The following is a 24,276-nucleotide window of genomic DNA, read 5'->3' as shown; positions in this document are numbered from 1 at the left end:
TTAGCCCAGTTTCTCAGGCTTGATTTCAAATGTTCTTTTTTAAAAGTGGATTTTTGATCTTTAGATTGTTAGAAGTAGGATTAATAGCTTCCTTCCTTCCTTCCTTCCTTCCTTCCTTCCTTCCTTCCTTCTTTCCTTCCTTTCTTCCTTCCTTTCTTTGTAAAGCTTACTGTTTAAAGCTTATGGAAGAGATTGTTGTATTTAAACTAGTTCGTACAGTTGACATTGTGTGGAATTTTAAATTTTATGTGTGCTTTAATTTTTTTTTTTATATTGATCTGTGTGTGTGCATGACAGCAGCCCGAGTGTAGAGGCCAGCGAACAGGTGGGATTTTGTTCTCTCCTCCTTCTACCCAGTGGCTTCCAGGGGTTGAACTCAGAAGTCAGGCTTGGCGTCTTTATCATCTGAGACATCTTTCTGTTCTGTTGGGTGTGAACCTTACAATTCTGGAAATTTAATTGCTAAAAACTGTCACTTCATGATTTTTCATGTTGTTGTTTCTTTTGTTTTTGATATAGGGCCTAGAACTCATTGTGTAATCCAAGCTGGCTTTGAACTCATTTGCTTCTTATCTCATAGCAGACCGCCTGGTCCTCTGGTTCCTGCATTCTTTCTGCCTCTTCTTCTATAATGTTCCCTGAGTCTCAGGTGTAAGGGCTGTGTACACAGTGGGTTAAAACAGAATTAGTTTAAAGTGGTTAAAGTAAGTGTCCATGTGTTTAAAAGAGCAAATTGATGTCTGGTTGGCTAGCTGCCCATTCGTTTTGCTCTTCCGACCGACCTTGTTACTTCCTTTCTTTATGAACTTGGAATTCATCTGTGAATTATGATTTCTGAACTGCTTTAACTTATCATGAAATCTGTAGATTCAACATGTTATTAGAAAGGTAGGCAGAAATGATCGAGAAAAGCACTGGTTTGAAATAATAAGGACATTTATATTAAACGCTTATTAAAACACTATCTCAGCAGATGGCAGAGATGAGCGGCCTGTCATCCTTGCCTGCGGCTTCCTTGTAAATCTAACCATAGCATCACGCAGAGAGGAAGGGAGGGGTGAGATATGGTTGTGGCTGACTGGTTTCCTGTTGGCAGTTCCTTCCTTTAGAAGGTTGATAGGCAAGAACTCTTTTGTGACATTGCCTGTAAATGGGCCAATTTTTTTGTTCTTGTAAGCCCATGTTTTTGGTGACTTTGCAGCAGCTCAGGCTCCCTAAAAATTGTACGTCGTTCTTCAGTCTCTCCAAGACTGGTGTTCTGTTTGCCTTTTGCACCATCTCATAGTCAATTCTCTGTGTGTTCCCGCTAGCTGTGAGCGAGGAAAAGTACCTCTTCCCCTTCTGTTTGCAGAAGCCATCGCTCTCAATTTACTGCATAAATATTTCCAGTATTTTGTTTTTCATCTACTCCTGCTGGGAAGCTGAAAACAGGCTTCCTTTGTGCTCAAGCAAGCTCCCAAACACATCTGCCCGTCATCGAATAAACTCAGTGACAGAGCACTTGCCTGGCCTGTTTTAAAGTCTAGGTTCAGTGCCTACCACTGAGATGGCTCAGCGGGTAAAGGTGCTCTCTGAGCAAACAGGGCATCCTGAGTTTGACTCTAGAGCCCACTTCAACATGGAAGGAGGGAACAGGCATTCACAGAATTGTCCTTTCTCCACATGTGTCCCCTCTCTTATGTATACGGCAACATGGTCTCTCTCTCTCTCTCTCCCTCTCTCTCTCTCTCTCTCTCTATATATATATATATATATATATATATATATATGTATGTATGTATGTAGAAGATAACTGATGTTCACACACCTGTTATCTCAGAGCTTTGGAGTCTAAGACAGAGTGAGTGCCACAGGTTCAAGGCTAGTCAGCTACAGATTGAGACCTCCCCCTGTGTATGCTTACGCATATATAACTACGTATTTTTATTACATGCATTCATTATGGAAGTAAGAATTAAAAAGCTCCTTAAAATCCTTATGAAATTTCCTATGGCTTTTGAGGTATTTATCATGCCTTCAGTGAGACCGCGTCCTGAGCATGTGTCCTTGAACGTCCCTGGCATTTTCTGTTCCCTTTTGTATAGCTCTCTGGATGGAGCAAGCCCACGGGCAGATATGCGCTCATGTGGGCCCACAGGTTTCCTCTCCAATAGGACAAGTTTACTAGGATACATGAAGTAGGAGGTAAAACTTCCAAGTTTTATGCAAGGTGATATTATTTTATGATCATACTGGGATAGGATTTAATATCGAGTGGATGGGATGGCTTTGCTCTTTTCTCTTAGCTTTAAAATAAAAACGTTAGGTTAGAAAACTAGGTCCAGTTTTGTAGGGTTACTGGACTGTCTCCCTAGGAGATTCATCAGACGAGCCCTGCGTCAGGCCTGCTAGACTCCTAGCTGGATAGATCCTGTGGCTTGTCCAAGATCAATTTCATTTCTTGAAGAGAAAGACCAGAACCGAGTCCCTAGGCTGGAGCTTTGTTCAGGCGAAACTAACAGAAGCTCCTCTTTGGGTACTGACAGCTACAGGATTGAAGATAGCATGCAGGGAGTAAGGTACTGCTGTGCTTCAAGTACACAGCCCTGTGGCTCTTCCAAGTGACAGCTGAGTGTTGATTCTGGCTAGCTTGGTGAGCGTCTATTTCCCTCTGTGTTCCAGCCAGATGCAACCGCAGCTCTTTTTAGATTTGCTCTGGCAATGTTTGTGGATGACTTAGGGGAGTCCACCTGAGTGGAGTGATAAGGGAATGGGAGAAGGAAGTGGGTGAGGCTAGTATCTCAGGACAGGGTTTGTCCCCTCTCCTCCTTACCCCACATTTGCACACGCCATTCACACAGACAATTGAAGCCAAAGGTCTATGACTTCATGAGGCAGCTCCTTTCTTCTCCCCGCGCGTCCTTGTTTGAGATAAGGATCTCGTGCAGTTTAGGCTCAGACTCAAGTTGTAGCCGAGGATTGACTTGCATTTCTGATCTAACTGCTTCTACCTTCCAAGCGCTTGGGATTTCAGGCGTGTGCCACCGCATGCAGTTATGGGGACCTTGTGCATGCTAGGCAAGCACTCTACCAAATGAGCCACATCTCCAGCCAGTGGGGAGGGGAGGGAGGTTTTACATTACAATGTGGGAGGCGTACTGCAGAGTGCTTGCCTAGTATGCATGAATCTTGACTTCAAGCCGTAGCATCACATAGGGCATAGTGGCAGATCTTAGCATCTGGGAGGTAGAAAAGATAGGAGGATCTGGACTTCACAGTCACCCACTACTCTGCAGAGAAGTCAAGGCCAGCCTGGGCTACATGATAAGGCTGTCTCAAACAAAACAAAATCAGGACTGGGGAGGTTTTTGCAGGTTTTTAAGGGCCTGGATTTTGGCACTGTATGTGTGGGCAGTTGTTTGGCTTAAGATTAGCCCTCAACTCTCATGACCAAGTTGAAGGGAAACAGCCAGTGCTTTGAACTTCTCAAAGACTTGTATGGCTAAATGACCGACACCTGAGTTCCAGGTGGATTTTAGTCAGCTGAAACTGGAGACATAAGAAAAGCTGTTTGCTTTAAGCGCTCAAATAATAGAAACTTATCCTTATCACGTTACCATTTGAATCACTAGTTACCTTCAAACTTCTCCCAAGGCTTTTCCTTCCTTTTTCCTGGCAGCCAAATAAGGCCTGTTGGGAGTAACCTTGAATAAGAAAAGCCCTTACTTGGGTGTCAACTTGGGGCCCTGAATCGGCAGTCTGAGCTTGCTAAGTCGGTATTAAGAGAGTCTGAATGTTCTCAAACCTTATACTTTAGATTTATAATGGATTTTGGATTGCCTAATTTTAATGTGTGAATTTCAAGACTCCCCCTCTCCCCTCAAACTGAATGTATTGGCACACACATGTCATTCTAGCATTTGGAGGCCGAGGCTGGATGACTGTGAGTGCCAGCCTAGCCTGGGCTACGAAGTGACACCCTGTCTCAAACAAAAGAACAAACTCCTCCAAAACTCTCAACCCAAACCAACCAACCAACCAACCAACCAACCAACCAACCAATCAAACAAAACTCAAAAAGAGTGAAGTTCTATTTGCTATAAGGCATTCAATTATATTTACATAATTTATATTACATATTAAATGATATTCCTTTTCTATTGTGCAAAGTGAACTAATTCACTAAAAATCCTCCCCGTCTGCAGCTTCCTGAAGTTTTAGAGGAGGAGCCAGCTGCTGCTCCTGTTCAGTTTGCTCTGTAGACATCTCTAAGATACTTAGCACTTGAGATGGTTGCTGCATTAGTAAACACAGACCATGCCCATGTGGGCCGCTGGGACTGGGCCCATGTGAGCCACTTGGTCCCCAGGTTACTGCTTGATCTTCTTTTTTCCTTTTCACTTCCCACTTCCTCTTCCCCTGTCTTCCTCCCTCTCCCTCTTTTGCTTTCTTTCCCCTTCTCCTACACTGAGTCTCTCTCCCCTGCCCCCTCCTCTTGCTCTGTAGCCCTGGGTAAGCCTCAATCTCTACTTATGCTCCAGTCTCTGCCTCCTTGTATCTTTATTAGCTTTTCTTACTCCCCTGCCTCAATCTTGCTGGCCCCTGTCCCTGCTTTCTAAGTCTTCCACGGCAAAGGCTTGAAGGGCTTTTGACTTTTCATTGTGTAGATCCAGTTTTTTTTTTTTTTTTTTTTTTTTTTTTTAATTGATAGTGTAACCTAAAACTAACGATTTAGTTTGGCTGCAAGTAGCTTTGCTGGGTGTTTCCTTCACCTTTGCCTGCAGGAAACACTTTAGTGGGGTTTCACATTTATGGTTTATGCCTTCAGACTAATGAGCAGCGAGACCAGCCTTCCTGTGGGACTGACTATACATGATGCAGGCTGAGTCACACCTATGGTTCTGTTCAGGACTAGGTGTGAGTTATTCAGGGGGCTTGTTTGGGGGAACTTCTTATTTACAAAAGTTTTTTTTTTTTTTTTTTTTTTTTTTTTTTTTTTTTTTTAAGACAGTCTTCTTCCTGGTGTTTCTCCTCCATGATCCGTCTGCCTCTCTCCCATCCCTGTTGTCCACAGCATCATTTCTTACCATCTCACTCAGAACAAAGCTGGAGTATGGCTTTTCCCCATTGCCCCTAGTGAGCTATGACGAGCTTCCCAGAGTCGCTTCTCTGTAGTCTCCCCTCTGCTAGAGTGAGTTTCTGGAGGATGATGACGCTCGTCCATGTCCCCTGTGCCCAACTTAGTATCCGTCTCTGTGGTTTCAGTAAGAGAATGAATGAGCTAGGAAACCTCCCTGCAGGGATTCCGAGTCCCAGACCTGAGTGATCACGTGTTGAGCATGTAAAAATGGTGCAGATGAAATTCCAGCTCAGTCTCTCCATCATTATAATATCCCATGTGATAGCCGATGGATGCCTCCTTATCCCTGTCGCCACTATCTGAGATTTCAGTCAGTTGTGACCCTAACATATTAAATGGAAAATTCCAAAAATAACTCATAAGTTCTAAGTTGTGCACCATTTCAAGTAGTGGTATGAAGTTTCTTACTTCCTGGTTCTATCTCATGGAGGCTATGACTTATTCCTATGTCCAGCATATCCATACTGTATGTTCTACCTGCGTGATAATTACCCACTGTCTTATTTTTGGTTTCTGTTGCTATGAAGAAACACCAGGACCACAGCAACTCTTCTAAAGAAAACATTTAGTTAGGGTGCCTTATGGTTTCAGAGGTTCAGTCCATTATCACCATGGCAGAGAGCATTGTGATGTGCAAGCAGGCACAGTCTGGGAGAAGTAGCTACATCTTGCAGGCAAGAGGATGTCAACTGAGACACCAGGTGGTGTCCTGAACATAGGAACCCTCAAAGCTCACCCCCACAGTGACACACTTCTAACAAAGTCACACCCCCCATAAACTTGTAGCAATATCATAATGCAAAATGCGTTTAGTCCAACTTCAAAAGTCCCCATAGTTTATCATAGTTTCAACAATGGTTTAAACCCTAAAGTTCAAAGTCTCTTTTGAGACTGTAATCCCTTATAAAATAAAATAAAACCAGATCACATACTCTCAACATATAATAGCATAGGATATACATTACTATTCCAAAACATTGGGAAGGGAGCATAGTAAGGAAATACTGGACCGAAGACTGACCAAAAACCAGCTGGACAAACTCCAAACTCTTCATCTCCATGTCTGATGTCAAAACTCTTTAGATCTTCAACTCCATTCAGCTTTATTGTCTGCAACACACTGCTCTCTCTTGGGCTGGTTCCACTCCCTTGTATGAGTTTTCCTCAGCAGGTATTCCATGACTCTAACATTTTGGGTTCTCTAAGACAATCTAGACTTTGACTTCACAGCTTCATGCATGTCCCTGCGTTCAGGGACACCCCAGATACATGCCTGCCTCAGTGGGAGTTGTAGGAGGAGATTTCACAACCTGTCTCTTCTGTCCTTAACTCTAAAGCCAGAATCATGTGGCTGAAGCTGCTAAGGTCTGCTGCTTGCTGGGACTAGAACATGACACCCTTATTCCATTACATCTGTACCATCTTTCTGTCCTTCACTGCCTAAGTTAGACTGTCCTGAACTGGGTCTCTAGACCAGGCTGGCCTCAGACTCAGAGAGATCCACCTGCCTTTGCTCCTAAATGCTGAGATTAAAGGCTTGCGCCACCACCTCCCAGCCTGAGTTCTGTAGTGATGAGGTGAACAGGCCTGCTTTTCGTCCCACCCAGCTCCCGCACGGCCAGCACGGGCCAGCCCCCGAAATAACAACACACAAACTGTATTCATTTAAACACTGCCTGGCCCATTAGTTTCAGCCTCTTATTAGCTAATTCTCACATCTTTCTTTAACCCATATTTAGTAATGTGTGTAGCACCACAAGGTGGTGGCTTACCAGGAAAGATTCAGCATGTCTGACCTGGCAGCTGGCTCCATGGCGTCTGTCTTAGAGAGGAGAGGCATGGCGATTGCCTAACTTCCCTTCTTCCCAGCATTCTGTTCTGTCTACTCCACCTATCTAAATCCTGCCCTATCAAAAAGCCAAGGCAGTTTCTTTATTAACCAATGAGAGTCCTCCATCAGAGTTCCTTTTCACAGGTTAGAAATTTAGCTGGGTGGGACTTTTCCCTGAGGTTACCATTCCCTTCATTCCATTTCTGTTTTTTTTTTTTTTTTTTTTTTTTTTGTTTTTCGAGACAGGGTTTCTCTGTGGCTTTGGAGCCTGTCCTGGAACTAGCTCTTGTATACCAGGCTGGTCTTGAACTCACAGAGATCCGCCTGCCTCTGCCTCCCGAGTGCTGGGATTAAAGGCATGTGCCACCACCGCCCGGCCTTCATTCCATTTCTTAATCTGTTTTTCTCCTTGAACACAGGATTTATCTTTATTCCACATTCTGGTGCTCCCTTGCTCAATCTGTACAGTTTGTATTTTTGTGTGCTCAACTTGCTTCTTTTCATTATAAATTTCCATGAGAATTGCCACTAATAACCATACAACAGAGTTTCTTCTGGGTTGTTTTGAGATTTCTTCTGCCAAAGGAATTAATCCAAAACTCTTCACTTTAGCTTTAGGCAAACTCTTCAGATAAGGGCAAAAAGCAGCCACATTCTTCACGAGAATATCACAAGAAGAGAAAATCACAAGAAGGATCTCTAGATTTTTCTCCTCTGAAGCCTCTTGAGCCAGCCCTTGGCAGTTCAAATAACTCTCAGCACCAGTGTCTTCCATGCTTCTGCTAGCATGGCGCATTAAGCAGTGCTTAAAGCATTCCGCTGCTTTCCTAACCCAGAGTACCAAAGTCCAAATTCCTACAAACAAAAACATAGTTAGACCTATTACTCCTGGTACCAACTTCTGTCTTAGGGTTTCTGTTGTTGTGTAGAGACACCATGACCACAGCAACTATTAGAAGGAACACATTTAATTAGCATGGCTCATTTAGAGCTTCAGAGGTTCGGTCCATATGGTGGGGAGCGTGGGGGAGTGCATACAGACAATAGCATCTTGCAGGCAACGGGAAGTTGAGTGAGCTACTGGGCAGTATCCTGAGCATAGGAAACCTCAAAGCCTGCCCCACAGTGACATATTGCCTCCAGCAAGGCCGTACAACTTCCTAATAGTGCCACTCCTTATCAGTTTGGGGGGGGGCAATTACATTCTAACTACCACATCAACTGTGTCTTATAGCTAATCTACTGTCTTCCTACGTCATTGTTTATATTGCAGTGACCCTTACCATGTTACTACACTTGCATCATCCACCTCTCTTCATCTGGTCATATAGGCACTGCATCTTACAGGGTGAAGGTGGTATAAGAAGATATTGAGAGAATGTATTCACATTGCTTCTATTAGAGAAGGCTGTTACAATTTTTTTCTGTTATTAGTTTTTGTTGTTAATCTTCTATTTGGCCTAATTCATAAGTTAAACATTATCACGTATATATATATATATATATATGTATATACACACACATATATGTATAAGCATACATACATAATTGTATGTATACACACATCTATGTTATATATGTGTATATGGAAAAACACAACATGAAGTCAGTGGGATGGCTCAGCAGGTAAAGTACTTCCCATCTAAGATCGATCCCTGGAACCCACATAAATACAGAAAGAGAGACCTGACTCCACACATGTACCCACATACATTATACACAAATGCCATAACAACGAACTGACTCCACATGTGTACCCACATACATTATACACAAATGTCGTAACAATGAACTGACTCCACATGTGTACCCACATACATTATACACAAATGTCGTAACAATGAACTGACTCCACATGTGTACCCACATACATTATACACAAATGCTGTAATAATAAACAAGAAGCAATGAAACTAAAAAAAAACCAGCATAAACCTCCAAAATGCATGTAGCATTCAGGCTTCATGGTTTCAAGTTTCCCTTCTGGGTTGACCAACATGTCCCCTGTGGCTAAATGGCAGCCTCTCTGCTCTAATCCCAAGTCCTTGCCCTTGACTCCTCTCTCTAGGACACCACATCAGGCCTTTCAGTTTTAGTCAACTGCTTTGTTAGACTGTGGCTGATGGATCTGTGCGGTACGTAGCATTGGAGCATGCGTTAACATTATGGACCGTCGTCCGCATTAGACTGAGGGAACCCCCTTAGCTTGGATGTGGTGAAAGATTAATATTTTCCCTTTCGGGGATGTCTGAGACTTTGAGAAAATTCTTGAAAGGGAGTTGTAATTTTGGCAGTAAATTATGTAATTTTTTTTTTAGAGCTAATCTTTAAATTTAGTTTTTTTCTTAGAGATACTTCAGAGACTTGTAAGGGAAATTATTACAAAAATGTAGTTCGCATTTTACAAAGTTCTAAAATAGTTTGGCTTTCCTACCTCCAAATAAGTGTATGTATTTGGAAAAATTAAACTTTTTTTTCAAAGGATATCCTGGTTTTGGCCTGCTGCTATGATTAGCACAAATGTATTAGATACTAGATTTTGTGTCTGACATATTGTACTTCTGAATTCAGGGAAGAGGAAGCTGTTGATTAAGATCTTCTGTTACGTTGATGGGTGGTGGCTCACAAATCCCAGTACTTAGGCAGAGACAGACAGATTACTATGAGTTCAAGACCAGCCTGATCTACATATTGAATTCTAGGCCAGCCAGGGCTGCATAATGGTACCCTATCTCAAAACAAAACGAAGCCCCCCAAACCTGGTACAATTAACTTTTGAGATTTAAGGAATGTGTGTCCCAGAACTCCTAAATTCATATGCTTTAGGTTGGCCTCTTGATGTTTTTCTTGTCAACTCCAGCAGCCTGGGGAATCATTTCCTCTGCAGAGTTGCTCCGGTAGCCCTGGACATAATCACTGTGTAGAGAGGCTTTCTCCATACCCCAGCCTCCAGCCTTCCCTGGTTCCATCTTCACTGCACCAGGCTCAGAACTTTTCAGAGGAGGCAGAGCCAGGAAGGATGGGATGGCGCGTTAAAGCTGACATTCCGGTATCCCGTGCCCTTGCCTAAAGTCCAAGTGCGTATTCCGGCCCCATCTCCCTCGCCATTTCAGTAGACCTCTCTCTCTGGCTGTGTTCTTTCTCCCTCTACTTCCAGCTCTCTCTTCTTCCCATCTGGCTGCTTTGCTCCTGTTGCTTTTCCTTTCTCATTCTCCTCCTTTTCTTAATTGGCTAATGCATAGAATAGCAATGTTGTGATAACTGGAACATTTTTATTGCTTGGCACAGAATCTTAGATTTACTCGAGCTTAAACTTAATAAAGGCTGTGGTGGCACACGCCTTTAATCCCAGCACTCAGGAGGCAGAGGCAGGCGGATCTCTGTGAGTTTCAAGCTAGCCTTTTGTACATAGTAGGTTCCAGGCCAGCCAGGGCTACATGGTAAGACCCTGTCTCAAACAAACAAACACAAAACAAAATCCCCCCAAACTAATAAATTTCCAGGTAGCCTAAGTGGGAGAATGTCATTGTTTATTTCAATGGGAAATCTTTGACCTCCCTCCAGTCTGGTCCATTTGTTGATTCTTTTATTGAACAAGTATTTATGAGCATTTGTGCCGGACATTAATCTGGGCTCTCAGGTGGTCGTGATGAGCAAAAGGATTTAAATCCCTGCCTCTCTGAGTTTATATTCTGCTGGAAGAAGCAAGGGTGTAAAAAGTCATGACACATGTGCTCGATGGTTGCCTGCTTCATATTGTAATCAGGGAAACCCTCTCTGAGCGGCTGACAGTTAAGATAAATAGGAAGAATATTTTGGGCGGAGCTAATAGCGTATTCCAAAGGCTTCAGGCTGGGAATGAGCTCTGGGGTCTCTGTCTACCTGGTATGTAAGGATGAGTCTGCATTTCTTTCTCCATGACACCAGATGCTGTTAGGGAGTTAGCATGGCCTAACAGCCTGTTAAATTCACCTGCTCATTGATGACTTACCTTCATGACTGAAATTTATAGTCTTCCAGCAGGACAATGTAATTGTTTACATGGTTGCCTTTCCTGGTCTTAAGATTACATACAACTCCATGTCTACAGGTCGCCACGCGAGCAAAGAGGTGGATGTGGGCCTTGAGCTTTAAAGGACCTTAGCACAGCCTGTTGGGACTCTCTCTACATTTCATTGGCTTTCTATTGTTGACACTGTCTTGAAATTTCATTGATTTTTCTGTTCCATTAAGGGTGATAGATGCATGCTAAGTCTGTGGCACAGCCAAGGTGTTTAACATTAGGACGATGATGAGAGGGGTCCTCAGGCATAGCTGTATGGCAGAAGTACCCATAAATAATCGTAGTCAGACGCCGTATTTAGTGAGCTTGAATCTGAAGCCGATAGGTCCAGATGGGTAGATCCTGAAGTAGCTTCAAGGTTTTTGTTGTTGCGTATTAGTGTACTGAAAGCTGGGAGCTCCTGCTGGGTTGGAAGATCAGAAATGCATAGGATGGTCTGTGTAGTCAGACGCCTTGATGTTGGCCTTGTCTATGATTCCTATGTCAAAGCAACTCTTTGTTGAACCAAGCTATGACTTGTCGGTGTCAGTGTTGGAATTGTGGGGAATTCTCTACCTCACTCCTTTTCCTGTCTCTGTCCCTTCCTCATTTCCCTTTCACTGGTAAACCTGAAATGCAAGTCTAGCTGCTGACAAGAGAGAGAAACAGCTGGCCTGGGGTATGTGTTTGTGTGTGTGTGCATGTGTGTGTACGTGTGTGTGTGTGTGTGTGTGTGTGTGTAGGTGATCATGTGTGCTGTTTTCTTGAAGAAGTGAGGTTTACCCACTGAAGTGAGCCAGAATGAGGTTAGGGGTGGGGCAGGGTGTGTGGGAATGGGGATGGGAATTCCCAGTCGCTATGGGGAAGGAAGATGGATTTTGTAAAAAGTCAGTGTCGGGTGGGTCTGTGGTTGCCTTTACTTGTCTCTGCTCTGTTTGAGGAAATCAGTAAGCTAATATGGTGTGTAGGCACTTGCTTACTTAAAATCTTTGCATGCTTAAGAGGGATCAATTCTTTTATTTTCTTGGAGGACAATGGTGTCATGTGGCCTGTGTTTGCAAAGTTTAGGCTAATGGCACGGACAAATGACCACAGGATCTGGTCTGCAAAATCCCGTCTAGTGGGCCAAGCTCTCGTTTCTCCTGCGTTCTCTAAGCAACAACTCTTTTGTACATACTGGAAGAGAACAACCCGTTCCTTGTTTGTGCTCATTGTTAGTTTTTCTATTCCTGAGCAGGTTCAAAGAACAGGAGGAGCTTACAAGTCACTAGGAGACTCGAGACCTGAGGTTTAGTTTGCACACAGCGTGACTCTGCTCCACCTCCCCTGCAAGCTACTTAAAACTCAGAGAAGAACAGGATAAATACATGTGAAATTTCCCTACAATTATTTCCTATTTATTTTTTGGAGGAAAGGTCTTGTGATGTCATCTGGGCTGGCTTCAAACTCGTGGTCCCTCGTCCTCAGCCTCTGAGTGTTGGGATCACAGACATACCCCACCCTCTACATTCAGCTAAAATTTTAATTTAAACAACAATGTTGTTGTTTAAAGTTCCTCAGACACATGTTCTGGTTACTAGATGAACATTGAACAGCCTTATTTTCTGCCTCTTGCCTGCTGGGAGATCAGGCCACTGTTTGGTGGGAAACAATCAACCTTGCATGGGTTCTGTCTCTACTTAGCAGTCTTCCTCCAGTGTGTGTTTAGGAAGTGCTTTCTGTCTAATATTTCTCATTAGTTATTGCAAGAATATCTCTTATCTTTGTCCTGCCTCTCATTGTCCCAAGTTTTAAATCAGTCCTAATGAAAATACCAAATGTCGAGAAGTGTGCACTTTGAAGTAAAATTGATATAAATATAATAAAGTAGTATTAAAGTATTTGAAGTAATTTGGGTTTTAATTCAGACTCACTGAAAATGTATTCATTGATTTTCTTATTTTTAGAACTTTCCTTTTCTCTATTGTTGCTGTGTGTGTGAGCGTCTGTTTACATGTGGGTGCAGATACACATGTGCTCTGGTGAACACGGGAGTCGGAGGACAACTTTGTGGGCTGTCCTTTCATTTTTCATGGCTTCTGGGGATCAAACTCAGGTTGTCAGGCTTGCAGCCGTCACTGACTCCAACTTTGAATTTTGATCGTGGGAAAATATTTTCAGAAATTGAGATATTTGCCTTTATAAGTAAACTTTGAAGTTTACTAGTTCATTTGTAAATGAAAGAATTTTTACACCACATGACTGGTGTTTGGGAAATTTAAATATTAAATCATGGCCTGTGTCTGTTACAAGCATCTTGAGCCTAACCATGCTCTGATTCTGTGCCTTTGGGGTCCGCTTTTGGGTTGCCTCCTGGAGTGGATGATAAGTTATACATAGGCTTATGTTTACCTGTGTGTTGTAACATGTGACCTGTGGTTGCTCGTGTAACATGAAGAACTGAGGTGTTCTTAGGGGCCACACATTTTCTTGCTTCCTTCTCTGTCGGGTTCTTTTAACTCTCTGGTGTGAGACCCCTGGCGTGATTTTCTTTGCTTTGCTTGGCAGAGACTTGCCTGTGTCCTTATGATTCGAATCAGCGGTGTCTGTGCTGTCTCCGTGGTGGCTTGCCCCAGGCATGAGAAGGCCACAATGTCATTGAAACAGCACTAGCAAGGGATGTGCAACGGTCCCAGCTGTATAATCAGTTCTAGAAAGACATCTATTCAGGCTGATTATGAAAATTCTGCTTTCCATCAAATTAAATGGGGAGACACATGTGGCTGATGTCTGCGATTCTCCCAAATTGCCCTCAGAGATCTCCCACTGGTTCCACTCTGATTGTGCCCATGAGAAGGGTGGAAGGAGCGTTCCTCATCCAAATGAATTCTGAAATCCAGACAATCATGTCTGCTGCTTGTCAGCTGTCTGCTACTCCAAACCCCAAATGAAAATGTAGACATGCCATATGAGGGCATTTCAGAGCCAACAGGACCTCAAACAAACAAACACATTGACAGTCGCTTCTAGATCTTGTTCTCCAGAAGATGCCAGATGGAGTCTTTGGAGGGCAGACGTAAGCGATGGGTGGGAGTGTGATGCCCACTTCTTCCTGTCTCCTCAAGTGCCCCTTGCCTGTTTGTCTGGCAGAAGTATTGTGTTCTCCATTGCTGACCTCTTGGTCTTTGAGTTCTATTGGACTGGAAGGGCAGGAAGAATATCTTTCTTTTATACCGGGGTTCAGCCAGAGTGTGCAGGAGACATGCTAATCTTATTTTCCTATTTTAATTAGAAGACCAAACATGGTAGATTTAGAGCAGAACCAAAATCCAGGCTATTGCGAACACAGTCGCATTCCTGCTTTGAAACAGCAGGCTTGCCTATTTAATGTCAGCGATTGTCCTACGCTGAGTAATTTCCATTGCTGTAAGTTAGAACAAAAGTGGGATTGTTTGTGCATCTCAGAAATGTGTGCCCTATTTTTTTAAATTACCAAGTTGAATGCAGATATTGTTTTATTTTTCTAGTACTGAATAGAATGGGAGGATGGGAATAAGAATAAACTGTTGCAAAACATAAAATTGTAAACGTTTTTGTTTCTGACAATCAAAGTTTAAATAAGTCTTCAGGAAAAAGTAGTTTACAAATTAAGCATCTTGACATTCAAGAAGTCTGAGAACTAAGTCTTAGATATCAAGGACAGTGTGTTAAAAGTTTCATGATGGCAGCTCTTTACAGAGTTTCTTGGTGGATACTGTCTTTCATAGACATGCTCTCTGTGGATACCTGTAGCTCGTTCTTTGCAGGTAACTGGAATTGCTTTCCTCTCTAGTCTCCTTGTTTTTTTTTTCTCAAAAGTGCAAATACAAACAAACAAACAAACAAAAAACCACATGAATAGTAACAGCAACTGTCTCTCCTTTGCATGCACTTGGTTGGAGAGACCCATGGGTCACCTCAGTGATCCTGTGATATTTTGAGAGTGGATTTCATAAAGCAGGGGTTAGTGCCATTTATTTTAAGGTTGTTCATGCTAAAATACTGTGAGAGTTGGAGACAGAAGAGTCAGGATGGGGAGAGGGACCAATGTCTGCACTTTAAAACAAGAGGGTTTCACTGAATGGCGGTCTCACTGCCATGATCTTAGCATTCACAAGGGGCATTTGCTACTGCATGTCTTTGTTCATATGCCCAGATAGCCTTTTAGGTTTAGTTCTGTGAAATATCCAGATCTAGATTCACACAGAAACAGATGGTTGTACCAGCGTTCTTGTCTCTGTGACAAAATACTTGACAGAGCCACCTAAGGCGGGCTTTAGTCTGTCGCATGGTTTTGGTGATTTTAACGCATACATCCAAATCCTGTTGATTCAAGGGGAGGCAGAGAATCACAGTGGTGGGAAGGTGGAGGAGAAGGCTGATCATCTCATAGTGGACCAGGAGCAGAGAATGAAGAAGGGATTGGGGACCAGGTATAACAGGAGCAGTCATACCCCTTCATGACCTACTTCCTCCCAGGAGGCCCAACCCTCTAGAGTTCTTAGCATCTGTTGACATAGCACTGGTATCTGGGGATCCAATCAGATCTGTGAGTCTATGAGGGGCGTTTTGTATTCAGACTGTAGGAGTGGTGAACAAAGTTAACGTTTTCTAAGAATCACAGATTATATATTGGGGAGAGTAAATCGTCAGGGCTGCAAATTCCAAGATGCTTCTGAAAACCATATATATTATCTTTAATAGACTTTGTGAACCCAGTGACATTAGACTCTAGCTTAAAAGATAATTTAAAAGCATCGCAAGTAAATTCTGAGTACGTTTTAAGTAATGTCTTGTGGTGGTCTGGTGTTCTGGGAAGTTAGGAGAGATTTGTTATTTGACACACCGACAGAGTGTGTGATATACACACAGATGCTGTGTATTATAGTATTCAGTTGGGTGCTGATTGCGTGACAGTTTCCACATGTAATGACACAAACACTTTAGATGGCATTGATTTACGGTATCGGAGGCGCTGCATGAAAAGACTTGGTAGTCTCTTTCTATATGATGTATGTGGCAGAAGAGTTAGTCTAAGATAATTGAAATCTAGGCACCACTAGAACATTACAGATCATTCTAGTTTGTAGTACTATAATTTTTGTATGTTTTTAAATAAAACACCTTTATCTCTTGATAGTATGTTACAATCCTGCCTCTCTGAAATCTCATATGTAACAAATGGAAAAACCTTTGGTGTCTGGCATGGAACTTAATTAAATAGAAAAAAATCACTTTAATTAGCAGACTGGTGTTCAGTTAAAGAGAAGTAACTATATATTAATCTTTTTTTTTTTTTTAAATTGAGAAGGTTTGTAGGACTTCCTGGCCATGATAGGACAGTTTTATAGAAGTAATGTACGTGTCACTCACTAAATTGGAGTGGAATAAAACACTGTCTATGCCAATGATTTTGTCAAGTGCTATCAATCATAATTTGGGAAAATTCTACTTGTTGTATTATGTATGTTAATAGCTAGTGAGTGGGGTAGAAAATATATATGCACACACATATACACACATATACACATACACACACAAACACGCATCCTTTTAAAAGTCAAAAATAAATCAAAATATTTTGTTTTGAAATTAGTTTCAGAAAACATTTTTAGAAGTGCTAGGCATGTCTAACACAACTTTGGGGCTCTTACTATCAACTATTTTTAGAGAAAAGATATATTAAACATTTCATAACGACTTCCCATTAAAAAAAACAAATTTGTTCACACCTGCACAAAAATAATAGAACAGAATGATCTCTTCTCCAATTTGACATCACCTTGATCCCTCACAAACCTCTGTTGTTAACAGTTTGAAATGTCATCATTTTAAAAACTATGAATAGTTTTAGGAACTGGGAAAAAGGAGTCTTTTCCCCCCAGGATGTTTGAGTGTGGGTATGTTCAAATGCCTACTCCACTACAGAGCGACGGTGGGAATTTGAAACAATCTGTACATTTTTGGGCTTTGGATTCATTGACTACAAGGCTCATAAATGTTAGTTTCCTTCCAGGCTTCAATCAGGCCAATCCCTGGCTCTCTCTGTCTCTGTCTCTGTCTCCCTCTCCCTCCTCACATCCCCTCTCATCTAAGAAGATCTAGCATAGGAATACATACAGCGTGCATATGTCCTCTTGCAAAAAGATGGGATTTTGTATTTTAATGAGCGAGCGAGCGTGCATCTTTCAACAATGAACTCTTGTCTGAGGAGACTGTTTTCCCACTCTCCCTAAGCACTTCCCTCCAGACTATAAAAGGTCAGCCCATAACAGACGCCCCAGGGATCTTCCTGGAATTTAGACGGACTCTGTTGGGTTTCGCTTTGCACCTATTAATAATTTAGCACTGGGATAAAAATAAAAACAAAGGCTCTCGTCTTGCAGCGTGAGAACATGGCTCATGTGTGCTAAGTCATGCAGGTGAGATGGGGAGGGGAGCCCGGTGGAGCAGGCCTTCTGAAGAGCTTTATCATGTGGGCCCCGGTGGCTGCCTCCTGCAGCACCCTTGCCTCAAGATGAAAGGGAATTAGTGTAATTGCTCTTAGGAGGAGATGTATTTTTACTTTTCAATGGTGACTGTATAAGCTTTAATTATCTAATCTAAACAGAGCAGCTTTCCCCGGTAGCAGCCATAGGCAACTTTCAAACACCCATGGCCTCCTTGAGCTTGAGAAAACACTGTTTTATCCCCGGCTCCATTACATAACCCACCCAGCAGGGTACAGTAAAGTCACATCGTAGGGTTAGTTATTGCAGATAGCACCTGAAGCTGGGATTGGTCTAAATGGACTTTTAAAGTGATTTGAGCTGCAGTTAGACTCATGATTCTCAGCCTGTAGCCCCAGTGACTCCTGCCAGCGGCAGCCCTGTGGAAGGCAGTTCATCTTGGGTGGTGTTCGTACTTCAGAATCGGTTCTCCCCAGACCTTCTCTTCATCTGGCAGTGAGATATGGGAATTTGCTCTTGAGGTTAGGTGTGCTTGTGTGGGGGAAACACACACACACACGTGCTTGTCTCTGTGAGTAGACATATATGTATACATGCGTGTGAGGCCAGATGACAGCCTCAGGTGTCATACCTCTGCTGCTGTTCTTCCTGGAGACTCTGGTGCTGGAAGTTGCTAAGTAAGTAGGTTAAGATAGGCTGGCTGGCTAGAAAGCCCCAGGCATCTGCCCATCTCTGCCCCTTAGTACTGGGATTATAAGCACACATCAGCACACCCGGCTTATCTATCTGTCTGTCTATCTATCTATCTATCTATCTATCTATCTATCTATCTATCTATCTATCTATCTTGGTGGGTTCTTTAATGACTGAACCATCTCCCCAGCTACTAGATATAATTTTTTGTCTATTATTTTCTAATATTTTGTCTAATATTGTACCAGTATTCAATAGAGAACCAGATGTGCGTATACTTGTAATCTTAGCAGCAGCAGGCCAGGCATAGAGGCATATACCTGTATATACCTGTAATCTTAGCAGCAGCAGGCCAGGCATAGAGGTATATACCTGTATATACCTGTAATCTTAGCATTTGGAATGGAGAGCCAGAAGGTCCACCGTGAGTTTGAGGTCAGGTTGGTCTGTGTAGTTAGTTTCAGGCCACGGAGCTACAAATTGAAACCCCAACTCAAAACCAAAATAAAACCAGAGAACAGAATAACGAAAATAAAAATCTAAAACACATAAGAGAGCAACAGCTTCGCCATGGCTTGGGACCTCAAGTGGAAGAAACAAATAGAAACTTGTGGAGTAGTTAAATTAGTTTTGTTTAGTGCTCTAAATCTTATTTATTGTTTGTCTGTCTTAGGTCATCTACTTAAAGAAGACACCAGAAGAAGCCTACAGAGCCCTCCTGTCTGGCTCAAACCCACCTTATCTTCCATTCAGGTACAGCTGCTGCCGCCTTGGGCTACACTTGGCACGGCCATTTCTTAGAGTAAGGGTACGGGGTCTTGCAACTGTCTAACCGTTGTGACTATGATGCTGTCTGACCTGAAACGAGAACTTCTTTCCTCCTCTACGTTCTGAGGATAATTATTATTTTTTTTTTAGGCTCCTCCCTCCAACCAGGAAGAAAAATGCATGGCTTTTTCTTTTTAGACATTTTTCCCGGCCCTTGGAATATTTTTTATTTTGACAAAGTGCTTGAAGTGCAGAGGTCCTGATTTATGAGCTAATTAGATTTCAGTAATTACATTGCAGGTTTAACCAGCCAGTCTTTCACTGCACAAGCATTGATTGAGCTCTGGCTGCCTGGCAGGGCCACTGATAGACGCTGGACCCACAACTACGTTCAGCGACCTGATCCTCTGTTTATTACACCCATCTTCAGGAAAGTTCTCCTTCATTTCAGCTCTGGAGAAGAAGACTATGTTAGTGTGTGTTGGGAGATGGAAAGTTTCCTCAGTCTGTCTCATGGCTGTGTAATGTACAAGAGAGATTCTAATCACTCTCCTACAGTCAGATCTGCAGGTCATTTCCTGTCCTTCCCATTGTGGCTTTTCATTCACATCATTTCAGGTGTGTTTTAAGAAGCTAAAGCTACTGTAGAGAGTTTTACTGCGCTGTTGGGCATCAGGACAAAACAGTCATCATTATGAGAAGAGGACCTTTTAGGCCTGCAAAGGTGCTGGTTCCTTGGCTAAGGCTATTATGTCTTACTAGAATTTTGACCTTGACTGTAACTCCAAGTTGTGTTTTCCTGATAACTCAGAAAGTTATGTTTACACTAAACTGTGTCTCTAAGTTGAGCCTCTTTGCACACTGTGTGTGTGACGCAGACAGCGCGCCATGTGGTTTATTCGGAGAGCGGAGAGCGTGAGGTGTTCAGATGAAAGGATGCTGTTGCTCTTCTGGGTTGGACAAAAGAAGCCACCCATGGCCCTCCCCCTCCCCACGCTAGGAAGTGAGTTGTTTCTAGTTAGAGACTGCCTGAGGCCATGGAATGTTCTCACAGACCTCTTCAGACCTTTCTGGGTACCCGCTGTGGCCTTGGCTTCATTACTGTCTAGGTTATGGCATTCGCAAGACTTTTTACCCTTTTTTTATTTTATGTTATACTTTTATCTTCCTTGTCTAGACAGTCTTCAGTTGTCGCTATTATGTAACTGCTGTTAGCATTTCTCCACTTAAAGATTTCTTTTTAAAAATCGTGTGTCTGTGTGTGGGTATGAATGTGTGCTGTGTGTGTGGGTACGTGCACGTGAGCGCTAATGCCAGTGCCAGTGTTAGTGGAGGCCGAGGGCATCGGCTGCCTCGGAGCTGGAGTTATAGATGGTTGTGAACCATTTGATATGGGGGTTGGGAATTGAACTTGGGTTCTCTCTAGGACACTGCGTGCTATAGGACTGCTGAGCCATCTCTCCACCCCCACCCCACCCTAGTTATCCATTAAAATGTAATTTTTTTTATTGCTTACATTTTTTTTTTCTAAAACGGGCTGTTTTGATAGCATGTTGAAGGTGTGGTTGTCATATTTGTCTGTGCTCTTCCCTGAAATGTCTGAGTTCCCGTACATATGAGTTTTATTTTCTACTGCTGTGATAAGACACCGTAAATGAGACTTCGAGATGGAAGGGCTTATTTGACCTTCGGATCACAGAGGGATAACAGCCGTCATGGCAGAGTGCACGCAGTGGACAGTGGGCAACGGGCAGTGGGCAGAGCAGCTAGCAGCAGAGGGTTCACATCTTAAACCTCAAGCCCAAGCAGAGACTGCTGGGTGGGTGAGGCAGGTGGCCTTTAAACATAAGGGCCCATCCCCAGTGACACACTTCCTCTAGCTACCCACACCACCTAAAGCTGTCCAAATAGCTCCTCTAGCTGGGGCTAAGTATTTCAAATGCGCAAGCCTAGAGAAGATATTTCTCATTCTAGCCATCACTACCATTTGAACTGTATATTCTCACTATTCCTAATAAAAGAGGTTTTTTTTTTTTTTTTGGCTACTGTGAACTTAAATAACGCTCTTCTGCAAAATTTGTTCATTTAGCCTACATTTACTTGAGCTGGCAGTTCTATGAAACCCTATTTCCCGCCTAAAATGTTGACAGTCCTCTTGCCTGTAATTCTCTAGTACATTTTATACATCACAGTACTACACAAACCATGGAAGCAAACTTCTTACAATTATTTGTTTGCATGGATGAGAGTGGAAATTGATGTTTTCCTATTTGTGTTGCAAGAGAATACACACACACACACATACACACACAATATATATATATATTTTCCCCATGCCAACCATGGAAGCCCTAGGGATCTAAAGACAGTTAGGACTGGTTACCAATCTGGAGCAATCCAGTAGAGTGTATATAAATAAATATGCATAGGAAATAATGCTAATGTCCTGTTAGAGTTCATATGGGAACACCGAGGATAAAGATTTGGCTTTGGAATTGACGAACAGAGGTGAGATCTAAGATAGCCCCATAGGGTGCCTTTCATGCTTGGATGAAAACTGGGCCCAAGAGCCCAAGGGTTGATTTTTGGGTACTTTAAAATAAGTTTTCAAAAATTACATCATGTTTAGTAGAGTACTAAATCATATGAGGTTTGTAATGTTTGGTATCAGTGCATTATTAAAATAAAATAATTGATCTATATCTTTTTCTATTTGAAGTCACAGCTTAACTTTATAATTGTAGCATTCTATGAACCTGACTGACCTTTCCCTAAAGGCCTGGGGCAGACAGCTAAATTGTCAGAGTGTTTGCAGGACAAGCATGAGGACTGGAGGTTGGTGCCCAGAACCTGCAGGAAAAAGCTAGCTGCGTGGCACGCACTTGTAATCCTAGCGCTAGGGAGGCAGGGACAGGTGGGACCTCAACTAAACAAGATGGCCAGCCCCTGGGAACTGGTTCTGCACGTACCTTCATGTACACTCACACACACATAATCGTGCAAACGTGCCCCCCAGTGCACTCACATAGGACCACACTGACACGCAGACTCACACAAAGTCCCTGAAAATGAGACAAGTTCAGAAGAACGAGTTGTGCATCGTTTACCACTTCTTGACGGACTCAAGTGTGTTTGTCTTTCATGACTGTTGGTCATCCCTGGTGCGCTGTGGCCCTTTAGAAGTGACACTGGTTGCTTTACTGTTTGGTCATTCTTGGGGTGCTCTCCTGAACGTTAAGGCGATTGTGTTGGAAATTGTTCTTTCTCTTGTACTAAGAATGGCCAATGTGTTTATCAAGAGCGACTGTGGCTGAAAACTGGAGGGAAGGGTTATTTTCTTCCTTTGAGTCTGTCTGTCCGCAGGACCGGCTTGGCAGCTGGCCTTTGTGGGAACAAGGGACTTACAGTTCTGGGGGCAGAGCCAGCAGAGTTTGCCTTGGCAAGCCCGGATGAGTTTGGTTGTGGCTTCTCCTTTTCAGTATGCCCCAAGCTGAGTCTACACCGTTGGTCAAGCATTTTATAAAGTCAGATTATTTGCTTCTTTTCTAAAGACCCGCAAGACCCCTGTCCTTAGTGAATTGTTTTTGTGGCTAGTCAGTGTTATTGGTTGTCAGATTTGCACTTTTAGATACTCATGCAATTGTGAAAGCTTCAAGTTTTACATGAAATATTGACTAAATTGCATACTCTTGAGATTTACACATGCATGTGTGCATATGTGTGTGCATTCCTATGTATGCAGGTACACGTCAGTGGAGCTGTGCTGTCTTCAGGTGCTGTCTGCCAGTTCTTTGAGTCAGGGTTTCTCACTGGCCTGAAATGTGTCAAACAGGCTAAATGTGCTGGCTTGTGAGCCCCAGGAATCCACCTGTCTCTGTCCCCCCATACTTTGATTACAAGCATATCTGGGAGGGGTTGGGAGAGAAGAAGCCATAATCAGAATATAATGTATGAAAAATTTCCTTTACAATAACAAAAAATATCACAAATAGAAAAGAAAATCTTTAAAGTCTCACCAAAATTGTTCCAAAACACCATCAGCAGCAGCCAAAACCAAACCAAACCAAACCAAACCAAACCCCAAACATGCATATAGAATTATGCCTGGCATTTTTCTTTAATGTGGGTTCTGATGCTCAAACTCAGGTCTTGGCTACACGGCAAGCACCTTACCAACTGTGCTGCTTCCTTGGGTCTTTGGAATTTTTAAATCAGAATTTGGTAAGGTTTTTTATTTTTGTTTGTTTGTGATCATTCTTAAATGTGCCAAAGTCAATTTGTGTTCTAGGATAGCCCAGGGCTACCCAGAGAAACCCTGTCTTTAAAAACCAAACCAAACCAACTAACCAACCAACCAACAACCAACCAACCAACCAACTAACCAACCAACAAAACCAAACCAAACCAAGCAAAACTGAATCAAACCAAGCCAAACCAAACTGAACAACAATAAAACAAAAAAGAAAGAAAAAGAAAAAAAATAAGGGGAATAAAGTCATTCAGAAAATGAGACCCAGGGACTTAGTTTTAAAGACTTATTCGGGAAGCACAGTAAGGAAAAGATTGCCAGGTGAAGAGGGAGTCAGATGGCCTGCCTCTCTCTAGCTGTCAGTGTGTTATTTTGTCTTTGAGAGTTCTGGGTAAGTCCAGCAATAACATTTGTATGCCATGCCCCTCCCGACTCCTCCGACCCTAGCATCCCCACCCCCAAGCTTGCCGAAGAGTCTGGAGTCTCTGGCTGTTAGGTCGGTGTTCCCAGAGTCACGAGTACTCCAACTTGTCAGAGTACTTCAGAAGTTTTATGATGGTATCGACACTCAGGTTCCACTACCGGAAGTTCTGATGCCGTTGACGCCAGCTGAGATCTGGGTATTGGCCTCAGAATGCTTTCCGTGTGACCCTAATGTGTGAACTTGTGGCTACTTAGAGAAATGCTCTCGGATGATAGAGGAAATGAAGCCCAAACGGAGCGATCAAAAATCAGAACTTCTCTCATGGGAATTTGTAAAGCATATTCCTATTTAAAAGAGTTGATGGATGTTGAATGATGAATTCATCTGTTTAACCCGAAAGTTTCCAACCCGATTAACCAGATTCCCTCCCGATTAACATGAGGCAGAACTACTCTCTGGAACATTCTAAGGCAGGTTTCCTGATTCACACCTGGGTGGAAAAAAATGATCCCTTGGGATCAGAATAATTTGCTATGGTTTTGTAGAACTGTTTTTGTGCCGTTTCCCAAGAGTCTGGGAAATAAAAGTGGCTTTTCAAATAGTGACATTTTTATGCGCTATGAACAGGGCTAGCCAAGCTTTCTCCCAGAACATCCTGAGATCAGTCTTTCTTAGCCAGACTC

At 42.7% G+C, this 24,276-nt stretch overlaps 1 protein-coding gene across 2 annotated transcripts in view; it reads left to right on the top strand.

Moving 5' to 3' along the window:
* The window catches only part of Cdc14a (cell division cycle 14A), a 145,756-nt gene that overhangs the window by 36,394 nt on the left and 85,086 nt on the right, over nucleotides 1–24,276 (top strand). For both annotated transcript variants that reach the window (XM_038311184.1, XM_038311183.1), the window contains exon 5: nucleotides 18,826–18,905. In XM_038311184.1, coding sequence (XP_038167112.1) covers nucleotides 18,826–18,905 — 80 coding nt within the window. The remainder of the gene's footprint in view (nucleotides 1–18,825; nucleotides 18,906–24,276) is intronic.

Source organism: Arvicola amphibius, chromosome 14 (assembly GCF_903992535.2).
Source record: "Arvicola amphibius chromosome 14, mArvAmp1.2, whole genome shotgun sequence".
NCBI lineage: Eukaryota > Metazoa > Chordata > Mammalia > Rodentia > Cricetidae > Arvicola > Arvicola amphibius.
Note: the sequence above shows the minus strand (reverse complement) of the source record. Positions and strands in the feature narration are given on the sequence as shown.